The sequence below is a fragment of the Poecile atricapillus genome, chromosome 2 (genome assembly GCF_030490865.1).
Source record: "Poecile atricapillus isolate bPoeAtr1 chromosome 2, bPoeAtr1.hap1, whole genome shotgun sequence".
NCBI classification, from domain to species: domain Eukaryota; kingdom Metazoa; phylum Chordata; class Aves; order Passeriformes; family Paridae; genus Poecile; species Poecile atricapillus.
In genome coordinates this window covers 145,328,293-145,340,319 of record NC_081250.1, presented here as the reverse complement: position 1 = coordinate 145,340,319, position 12,027 = coordinate 145,328,293, and the positions used below count along the sequence as shown (strand labels likewise).

At 37.2% G+C, this 12,027-nt stretch overlaps 1 protein-coding gene across 10 annotated transcripts in view; it reads right to left on the bottom strand.

The window, feature by feature from the left end:
- The window catches only part of EFR3A (EFR3 homolog A), a 76,783-nt gene that overhangs the window by 56,242 nt on the left and 8,514 nt on the right, over window positions 1–12,027 (bottom strand). For 6 of the 10 annotated variants that reach the window (XM_058831865.1, XM_058831869.1, XM_058831867.1 and 3 more), the window contains one exon: window positions 1,392–1,582. The exons of 3 other annotated variants lie outside the window; for them this stretch is intronic. In XM_058831865.1, the coding sequence (XP_058687848.1) occupies window positions 1,392–1,472 (81 nt within the window). In that variant the 5' untranslated portion in view covers window positions 1,473–1,582. Of the gene's footprint in view, window positions 1–1,391; window positions 1,583–10,315; window positions 10,397–12,027 lie in introns of those variants that run through there. One more of the 10 variants, XM_058831871.1, reaches the window with a different exon arrangement.

Genomic DNA, 12,027 nt, shown 5'->3' with positions numbered 1-12,027 from the left:
CAAGAACAGGAAAACATTCTAAAATATTGCAAGAGAGGCAATTAAAAATACTTTTTAGAATTACTTTCTCCCTCTTAAAATGACAGAAGAAGAAATTTTTGAAAAGAACTGCAATTTAAATCTTAAAATGGTGTTTCAAACCTGTGTTAATTACATAAATTTAACATAAAATCTGGATACAGTTACTTCTTTGAGATGCATAAAAAAGATCAGGTAACGGTACCAACTCATTCTGGCAGCCTTACCAGATGGTTTCATTTAATGGAAACATAATATTGCTCTATTGAAATACTGTTCTTCCAATTTATGGAACATAGTGAATTGTGACACCAAAAAAAGGCCTAACAGTAAGAATGCATAAGATTTTAAATTTTCTCCTCATCTTGGATTTTGGTAGTATCTTAACATTGCTATGTATTTAATTATGGAACTGTTTACATGGAAAAAAACCCCATAAATCCTTATCACTAAAGCATAAACATAAAATTATGATGTTAATGCCATCCTGCATTAAACAGAACATTCAACTATCGGAAAGTGAGATTTAATCTGTCAAAGCTTTCAACCTCTAAGCAGAGCACTGTTAGAAATAAAACTGACAGGCACTCCAAACAACACAGAAATAAATGACTAATCATTGCTCAGATTATTTTGCTATAACCATGAAAGATTAAAAAAAACCATAGGAATAAGTTTAAAGAATGTATGAATATAAAAAATAAAAAGACAACAACAACAACAAAAAAATTCCCAAAAGATTAAGTCAACAAACTACATTAAAAGTAACCCATAAAATTTAGGAACATTTTACAACATAGACCAAAAAGATGAATCTTGTCAAAGATGGATAGAAGCTGAGTAAATGAAAATGGATTCCCTATTTCTTGGATACCAGTTTAATACAGATAAAAATTTATCCAAATAAACACATTTGTTTCACTTAAATAAACTGTTTTGTAGGTCTGTAGAAAAGAGGTAAAAAAAACCTGTTCTGTTTTATGCACATTTATTGAAGAAAAATCCTATGACAATTCCTTCTTAGTTTCAGACAAAATTTGCATTTTAATGGCCTTCCCTTTGCACACATCTTTGCATCATTTTATGCAAGTAAATATAAAGCTTAAAGCAGTATCTACAAAGAATTCCACACTGCAACGTGATAGTTAAAATAAAAGGTTTAAAAAATATTGTTTGCTTCTCCAATAGTGGAATTTTTATCAAGCTCAAACATAAACATTCTCTTTTACTAAAGAAGTCCTATAATCTGCATTTTACATGTTATAATTGTACACATTTACCAGTTGCAGGGGTACTTCTTTTTACCCATATTTATTCTACACAACAGCAGCAAGACACAGCCCCCGCCATCAGAAAATGGTAATTTCACCTACCCAAACACATACACGGTCTCGGTTCAAAAGCAGAATTATAATCATAGGCTTTTTCTTGCTCAACAGTTGGAACTTGCACATACTGCCTCATTCTGGATATGAATTCACTCTCAGGAACTGTCTCCTTTCCCAGAAATTTGCTCTCTCACAGTGGCATAGCTGCAGTTACTTCCCGCGAGGGCTCTGCAACACTGAAAGCTTATCTGATCAGCTCAGTGACATCTGCATAAAGCCACCAAACACGTGAAAAACTTCAGTATCAAATTCTGTTAACAAGGCCAGGCACAAGAAAAAAGAAAAGAATAAAAGCTATATTGTCAATGTGAGATTCACAGCTCCTCCAATGAAACTGCACAGACAGTTTCATTACTTCAACTTGCCTGGAACACACAGTTCATTATTTCTCTGATCAGAAGTAAAAAATCCATATAGTTTCAGGAAAAACTATCCTCAGACAGCTGCCACATACCAGTGGTAGAGTGATAAATATTTTAGCAAAATCTAATCACTTGGTCTTCCTGGAGGACAGAGAGAAATGTATTTAAGGCAGACTGACCAAAAAACCTATTTTAAACAGAAAGGTTTACATCTAACATTAAAGAAACAATCTAAAATTAATGACATTAACATTATCTCTAATAATACTTCCAAGTTTAGGGAGCAAGGATTACAGAATTTAAATCACTGACATGATTATGATATATTAGGTAGAAAATCAAATTTGAGTTAAGCAATTCTAAAGTTACTTTCAAGCTTCCCATTAATTCCCAGCATTTTATTTTTTCGTTTTCTACATTACATCCACTTGGGATACAGAAATACAGGATTTTCATACAGACATTTTTATAAACCCTGGAAATTATAAGTACTACTGTTTCTAGTAAAAACACAGCTAAGAATTTCCACTACATAAAAATCCAGGACTTAAAAAGATTAGTGCTAATAAACTCAGAGAAAACACTGAGCTGCACAGAAACAGTCCCCACCTAGTTTACTACAGGAAACCCTGTTGTAAATCAGAAAATTTGCATTACAATAAGGCAGTATTTCAAAATAGTGTGTTTGAATATTTGTGCTATATCTTATCCATACAAAATTACAGGAAAACAAAAGCTTCAAGATGATTTAAACATGAAAGACTAAGTTCTGCCAATGGAATTCAAAACTGACACATTTTCTTCTTTATCTAAACTTAGTAAAATAAATAATTTGCTTCATCTAAAGCTGGAATTTCTTCCAAAGTTTTGTCATGTTGTCTAATATTGTTGTCAACTGCTTACAGAGCATTAGTAAACTGAAGCAAGATTTCATGTTCACTCACTGAGTATTTTTATTATGTCCCAAACTTGGATCTGGTCATCCCTAAGTTTATTTGCAATCATCCAAGGAGTTTTTAAAAGAATCTTATTCTATCAAAAAATGTGTAGTAACATAGAAGTTCCAATCTACAGAAAAATTCATGTTTTGCTAATATCAAGAAACAGAGCAATATTAAAATTGCATTTGGTTGCTCAATGTACTTAAATATAACTAAAAATTTGACTGTATTACATTTAACTTTCATTTTACTTATTTTTCTTTATCTGAGATGAGAAATATAAATAAAATAAATGTCTTTCAAGTATCCTGACAAATACGCATAAAATAACACTTTAACCATAACCACTTATACACTTGGTTATTTCTGAACTGTTAATACCAGTTGATGCATTTAATTCAGAACTAAAATGACTTTCAAGGGCATTTGCATTCCAGTAAGAAAAAGAGATCAGACATTTTATAACAAGGAAATTATTCCAGCCATATAAGGGAGTTAATTAAAAATATTCTTCAACCTGCTATAAAAAGAGCAACTGCTGTAAGGACGCGCTGATCAGCCATTGTGATGTCCCTGGAATACACTCCCAGAGGGCACAGTGGACTCATCATTTACACAGGATGAAGTCTCAACCCCAGATGAGCCTCTCCTTCCCTCACCCAAATGCTAGCTGACTTCCAAGTGGCTGGTTTCCAGCCTCTCTCCACTGAAATGCACTGAAGAAAATGTCCAGCATTTCATGCAGACGAAATTTTTGTTTTGAGAACAGGATATCCATCCTGTGATGTGAACTTCTGATCCCCATGACAGCAAACCCTCAGTAACACCTAACAGGGAAAATTCCATCCATACCTAGGTTTAACAATTTGAAATTTATTTTAAAAAATGTTTCAGTGCTCAGTTTACTTGAAACAAATGAAAACAGCTTTTGAAACAAAAGAACAGCTTTCTCCTTAGAATTTCTGACAGTAATCTAAAGAGTTAAAGTTAATTTTGCTGTGATATGACTTCAAGAAGAGCTCTTCTAAACTAGAATCATATAATCATTAAGGTTGAAAGAGATCTCTAAGATTATGAAATTCAACCATCAACCCAGCACCAACACCATGTTCACCATTAGACCACATCCTGCAGTGCCATATCCACATGGCTTTTGAGCACTTCCAGGGATGGTGACCCCAGCACTTCCCTGGGCAGCCCATCCCAGTGCCTAACCACCTTTTCTGTGAAGATTACTATTTAATATCCAACCTAAAGTTCCCATGGCACAACTTGAGGCCATTTCCTCTTGTCCTCTCTCTTGCTGCCTGGCAGAAGAGGCTAACCCTCATCTGAGTACAGCCTCCTTTCAGGCAGTTGTAGACAGTGATAAGATTCCCCCCAGCCTCCTTTTCTCCAGGCTGAGCACCCTCAGCTCCCTCAGCTGCTCCTCAGACTTGTGCTCCAGACCCTTTACCAGCTCTGTTGTCCTCTGAACATGTTCCAGACCCTTAATGTCTTTCTTGGCAGCCCAGAACTGAGCACAGGATTCGAGGTGTGGCATCACCCGTGCTGAGTACAGGGGGAGAGTCAGCGCCCTGGTCCTGCTGGTGCCACTGTTGCTGAAAAAGACATTGGTGCCATTGACCTTCTTGGCCACCTGGGCACACACTGGCTCATGTTCAGCCACTGCTGACCAACAACCCCACATCCCTTCCTGCCAGCTTTCCAGCCACTCTTTAAACCCACAGCATTGCATGCTGGAATCAGCATGGAGAGATGCACATTTTGCTATGGTGAAAGCATGTAAAAATAATTTGAATATAAACTTTTTGTGAAAGCAAGAAATGACAATGCATATGAAGTTACTAACAAGAAGTAGGAAAAAGCCCCAAACTAGTCAAATAATGCTCACCACCAAGCTTTGTCAATGAAGTATTCTTTTCAGAGCCAGTAGCAATTAGAACAAATCCCCTGGGGAGATAGTATCTTTGGGACTGTGTTTTAAAGACTTCTAATTCATTGTAAGAAAGTTTTCCATTACATCAGGTTCTCCAGTTGCGTTCCTTTAGTTCCACCACTGTCAGTGTTTCCATACTGTCTCTCCTTTCTCCCACCTTTGTTGGTTTCACATAGTAACTTTGCTTTACTTGCTCATTTCTGTTCTCCTCAACACCTCCTCCTCCTTTCCTGCTTTGAGATAGTACTGTCACTCTCTATTTTTAATATAGCATTAAAATTATCTAAAACTAATCTGGTTCCAGTGGAAGAAGCTCTATGACATGAGTTTTGCTTCTTATTTCCTGTCCTTACTTATATTCCCATTAAGCTAGCCAATGTCGTTTACTTCTCTGACTACGATCACTGAAGCAATACAAGAAAAGGACTTTAGGAGACTTGAAAGACACATTTACATAAATCCCTCTGACCCCTCTTCATCAGCTGGCACTGAAAATCTGTTCAGGGAAAAAAAATGAACAGGCAAATTCCAATTTTCATTCCTGCTTTCAGTATTTGGCTTGCAATTGGGAAATGAGTTCTAGGTGACAAATCCAACTGACAGAAAAAAAAAAAAACCACAGAGGTTTTGTTTTATTGTACCCTTATTTCTAAACAAAAACTGATTTCATAACAAGGTGTTTCATAAATCAGTGGAAAATGTGATGTAAATAAACTACTGGACTAAAAGAGAGAGCAAAAGAGAGGCTCATATTGCTTTGTGTGTTCTCTGAAGCACATGAACTGCTATTATTCCTCCAGCCAGGGAAAGAGCAGAGCAGGGAGCGGACTCCTAACACTAACAAAACACCCACTGTGCACATCCACTACCACACTAAGCCAGGAGGACATTCTTTACCTACTACTTAATTCTGAATAAAAGAAGTAAAGAAGCATAAGCATTATCACAGCAACCTTGTTCTACTCCTGCTACTTAACACACATTATCTCTGCTTGTCCAAATGCTTGGCTCCTCCCAACATCCACGGGCACCAGAGAATGGAAAATCCCCAGCACAGTGACGATCCTGGCATAGAAGTAGCCTCTGAGTTCCAGACAATCCTGCTCAAAGCCTGCCTTCTCTTTCTTACCCAGATGAGCCATTTTCAGAATGCTGCATCCTTGAGCAATTCCCAGGTGCAGAAGACAGATACAGATGACAGAAGAGTACTGTAAATGTCCGGTGTGTTCAAAGGCCAAGCCACCTAATTTGCTTAACACTCCACTGATAAGAGGGGCAGCAACATCTGCACCTTTCCTACCACCCTGTTCCCACTTTGTGGCAGGTTAAGGAGCAACATCTAACACAGAAGACCAGAAGAGGTTGGTGCACCTGTGGATTGAGATGGACACAGTAGGAGAGGAAAGATGCATGGTTGAATGGCAACAGGCCAAGCAGCAACAGTCTATCTCCTGGGTAGCCAGAGGCAAAATTATTCCAAAAGGGTCACTGTCTGCCTCTGGAGCCTTCAAACTATACTTCTGATCAGCAGGTTGGCAAACTACTGGTAAAAATATATATACTTGTCTAAAAGTCTCAGTACTTTGGTGACTAAATCCAGGCTACAGAATCCCTCCCAGATGCTTGAGCATAGGTCATACCTTTTCTTCCCAGTCCCAACCCCAGGCAGCACAGCAGACTGCTGACAGGGACTTTCTTTGTGTCACTCAGCCCATGACCAGTTTTAGTTTTAAAATTTCTAATCTAGATGTTCCACATTTCCCATTCCATCGCATTTCCTCATACTACTAGACTCAGCCCTCTTTTCCCAGCAAAGAAAATAGTTATTTGTTGCTTTAACACTTGCTGCTCACTTCTGTTTTGCTACAGGAACTCATGTGGATTAAGTTACTTTAGATGAATATACTTTGTATACCTGAGCATGAGAGGGGAATCAACAGGAATCTGGACAAGAGTGCAGGTCTGGATACAGCTCTAACAGTTATAATTCATGGAACCTGTAAATTCCCAATTTAGGGCAGTAGCATATAGGGATTACTTGGCATCTCAGTCACTCAAACATCATCAGATGTTTTAATTTCAGGGTCAGCATCACAAAAGAAACTGGAATGGCTCCTAACACATGGGAAAGCTGTCAAGATGTCTAAAGTTTTATCTTCCTGGTCAACTGAAATCTGCATTACATAATAGCCTCTTATGCTTTGGAAGCTGTTGCTTCCCTGCACCAAGAAACTGATGGAAAAGTGTCAAACACTCTCTACTTTTAGAATTTTATTAAGATTTTGTCAATACTACACATCTTTATTATTTGATGAGAGCTATAAGGATGCCACTGGTAAACTATCATTGGCCCTACAGACAACAAGCCCACTTCAAACCAATGAATAACTGGCCAGCAAGTGCCCAGGGTTTCAAGTCTTAGAGGGAAAGCACCTGAAACTTTGTGCATTGAAAGACCTGAATGTATAGCCACATGAAGAATTTTTCTGACAATTGCTACTTTTTCCATTTTCTTAAGTTGATGCAATTTCCTTTCTTAATCCAATGCACAGGGAAAGAACACAGCTGCAGTGGTACTCCCAGAATCTTATGCTGCTATCCATCTTTTTCCTTAGAAAAAAGGATGCTCAGAACCATTGCATGACCTCTTCATCACAGGTATCCTATGACTGCAGTAGGTAGGCTGAGAGGCCCAATGGCTCCTTGCAGCTCACACTGCCCAGAAACATGGGGCTGAAACAGACCAGGGCAGTAGGTACCACATTGCCACCTGAAAAACAAGGCATGAGAAGGTTTTTTGAGTGAAAAAAGGCATATATGCCATGATTAGAAGTCCTGATGATGAGGAAGCAAAGGTTCACAGGCCTTCTCTCTGGAACCGTCAACGCTAATGGAGAAGGTAAGTTAGGTCAGAAAACTAGATTTTAACTAGTTCAGCATCAATCACTGACCTGCTTATAGGACATGTAAGAGAATGTTGCTCTATAGCTCCTTTCTTCGATTAAAACATCCTAATTATCAACATAAGCATGGCCAAAGCTTCAAAAACAAGTTTTACCTTCATCTGAGGAAAGCCAGCCACAGGCTTCAATACATTTGCACAGATTTTGAAAAACATTTCCTAATTAAAAATGTTCTATTCACAAGCAGTCCAACACCCCATTACATACAGTTTATTTCCTGCAGAAATATACTGTGTACAGAGAAAGTTACATAACAGTCGATGAAAGTGTTTCTTTCAATCTAGAACCATACTGTGCTATTTATGCTGAGCAGACAGAGTGCAGCAATTCTTCTGAAGCACATACACAGAGCTCTATACATGACAAAGCATCTGCTCCTGTTCAGTAACAAAAGGGTTTAAACTGTACTGACATTAATGAAAAATAAAATGCTAAACAAAAATATTGTAATGTTACTTTGAAAAGCAGAGTCATAGAGGATAATAAGGTTTCAGAATTCAAATTCTTCTTTAACTATCACCGATCTTCAATTAAGTGCTCTGCTAGTGTCTATTCCTAGCTGTTTTGATTTTCCTGGAATGCATTTACAAAATGAGATATTGCCATTTGGACATGGAAACATACATGTTTCCATTAAAAGAACAAGAAAAAGAACATTAAAAGAATAGGGAATATTACCATGAACAGGTCTTTGGAGCTGCCAATACACTCAATTTTACATGTTTTCCTGTCTCTGCAGTTTTACCTAGCTCATCCTGCCCTCACAGAAGAGCAGTTTTTGAACAAACCTGCAAACAGAAATCTATGCAACAACTTTTCAATTATTCAAAGTTTTAAACATAGACATGAAAGACATAAGTTTCACCCCAAAAAAATCCCTCCTTCTAAGTCAATATGAATTATGAAATATCCTCATGGTTGTTATCTTTTGCATTCATTCTAAAGAGCACTTCATCTTGAATTCAGGTTTCCCCCAAGAACTGAAAACTAGCTCTTCTCCCAAACAGAGGGATATAAGGTTACAACATATCCCTATCTAGAACCATATATCCCAGCTAATGAAAAAGCATTTTCTCCCCTCCTGTAAAGTCAAATGAGTTATTGAGGAACACAGACACAGAAGATTTGCTCTCCTGGATTTGCACCTTCAGTACCTAAAGACTGAGTACATCCCCTTTCTACCACAACTTCTGTTTCCTACCAAACTGAACCAGTCTACAAGATGGCCAGTGCAGAAGAATGACAGCTTCATATTTATACACAAAAAAGTAGGTTTATAAATACATCTTGTTAACCAGTAAATCTTGAGTGTCTCAGCTTTCTGCAGAAACCAGACAAGACATCTGTGGGCACACAGGCTCAGTGATTTCTGAGGTGATTCAGCAGTTCTTGCCCACAACCATAACTTCTAACCACACTGCAATTCCAACATCAGATTCAATTTGCAAAAATTAGGTTTTATCAGTTCTGAGGAACTTCAAGCTCATGTCTAAACCAATGTCAATAACAAATCACAAACTCATTTAATAAAAAAAATACAAGCACGTGGAAAGTCTTGAAAACAGCTTGCACTGCATTTATTACAAGAGAACACTGCTAGTTCAATCATGTCAGACAGATCAATTATAACTATTCATACTTCATTACATATAAAGTTCGTAAGTAAGGTATCATCATCCTAAAGTCCCTTCCTAATCATTACACAGTTGCATTCTAGTTTAATGAACACAGGAAAATTTGTTTTAATAGCATGAATGATTGGGTATTTGGTGCAAAATATCCATGAAGCTTTATCTTCACTGATTTCCTTACGTATTAACAGCTTTACAAAAGTATCAGGAACGAGCACTGATTTAGCATAATTATATACCTAAGTTTTAGACTGGAATTCCTTACTCATTCTCTTACTGAGGAATGAGTAAGCCTTTTCAAACCACAATTAAAGACTTAGGGTGTCCATTTCCAGCCAAAGTACAGACTGTTACAACAAAATACTGTAACAGGTCCAAGTACAATTCAGAATCACAACTGGGCTCTTCTTGAAAAATGAAAGGACTGAGACCTTTAACTAATCTCCAGCTGGACATGAGTCATACAGTGACAACTAATTTTGAAGTCTTGGGGTCTATAAATTGTTAGATGAGGATTCATAGACTTGTAGAATATTCTGACTACAAAGGGATGCAGCTACAAAGGGATCATCAAATCCAACTCCTGGCCCTGTGCAACACAGCCCCAAGAACCACGCTGTGTGCCTGAGAGCATTGTCCAAATGCTTCCTGAACTCTTGGCTGACTTGGAAGAGCTCCATTCATCTACCTACCCCACCTTTTACTCACTTCTGTCTAATTCCTGCATGAATTAATCTTGAATAATGTAACCTTCTAGAAATGAAACAGCATTCTCCAAAAGCCAAGAGTGGTGTACACAGCTAACTTTCATCTTCAACAATCCACAAGGAACCTGTGATTACCTGGAGAGCCACTGAGGCTCATAGTGGGCAATGGTGGGAAGGAAATCCATATATCAAGGTAAGGGAAAGCCAAAATACTTTTAAAAGGAGTTCGCCCTGGCTTTTCCAGAGACATGCATTTAATCACATAATGGAAATCTTACCCCCACTCCCCAAAAATCAATTTTGCTTTGTTGTCATGCACAAAAAAAATAGGACACTTGCATGCACAATCAGCATGAGCCTTCTTACCCTTTCGTCCCATGATTCAGAAATCAATAGCAAACAAGGCTGCACATGAAGATTAATCGACTGATAGTTGCAAAGCGATTTCTGTAAATAACAATGACAGCCATATTTTAATAAAGCCCAAAAAATTAACTAAGCTACATTTTAATATTTGGGGAAACGTCCACATACAGTTTAAAAGCACACAAAGGCTTTGATGGGCACATCAAAGAATGAAGTTCTTCTCCAAAGCATTTGATTTTTCATGTTAGATGCCCAGCCTGTGCACACATAAGTAACAACAAAATAAATTCTACAGGTTATAACAAGGAACAGATGAAACACAATTGTTCGTTTCTTGGCTATAATGAAGTGTGTTCCAAAACAAATGGAAAAAATGTAAGGATGAATGACGATAATCACTCATCACATCTTATCTTAATACGAGTGGTTTTGACTTTCTATGGAACTGCTCCTAAACACTAACTTTCCCAAATGGGGCTAGGATGATGTGTACATAGAAATGACAGCTAACAGAAAACAGCAAAAGGAACACTTGTTCCAAATTAACAAGTCTTAAAGAAATCCACGCACATTCATTAATAAATATGGAAGCACCAATTTGATGGCACACAAAGTCACTTAAGGTACCATGAGTTAAATAAACAGATGTACAGAGTTTTCCAGCTGCAAGTTCCTGTATTGTTTCTTTTCTTAGCTTAATTAAGGATACATTTGGAGAAGTTACTACTTTGTCAATGTAGAAAATAGTTACCTAATAATTAGCTGAAAATTACCTGTGTCTGTTTTCACATTAAAAACATTTCTTTCATATTATGCAAAGAATCCATTGAATATTCTGTGACCATAGTATTATAATAGTTACATTCTGAAATACAGTTATTTTCCTTTTCTGGCCTTGTCCCAGCAAGTGGCAAACTGCTGAAGGAACGCCAAACCACAACTTTCCCCTGGCAGCTGTTTTCCAAGTTCCCATGGTCCCTTAGTAGCTGAAAAGGACATGACACAGAACTTCTGATGTTTCTCATCCTAAGATCAAGAATCAAGCAGCAAGCAATAATTTCAGACACCTCTGATGTAACTCTTCTGTAATAGCTGAAATATGAAAATGTTACAGAAAAATAACCTATTTAACACTGGTTTAAGTAGTCAACAATGCTGTCATAAAATGAAGAGGGTTTCTCCCCCCATAAAATAAACTAAGCAATTACAAAAAGTGCTTTATTAAGTAGCTGGTCCCATTGTAAAGTGTAAAGGCTGCATGAGAAACATATTCCAGAGGAGGAAAAAACTATGCTGGATGGAAAGAGTGGAGACAGTAATTAGTAAGAACTATGGTTTGATTTTCACTAAAAACATTAGAAAGCCTAGTCCTTGAAATATTTATATAGACACATTTAGGAACACATCTCCAGCCACTGATATTTCAGAACTTTATTTCACAGGGAGATAAATCTTCCCTTCCCATTACCAAACTTGTTAACACTTACTTATTATATAGATACAATAAAAACTAGAATCATAAAACTCAAATAAATGGATTTTCCAAAATTGTTGGGAGGGGAGAAACCAAAATGAGGAAGTTATCTGCCTCTTAAAATGTGTTAAAAATGTGAAATGCCAGTAAAGAATTCACTCATTTCAAATTCCATTTCAAGTGCTGTTTTCCTTCCTACACTTGGCAAGAAAGCTCTATTCACATAGAAAATTATAAT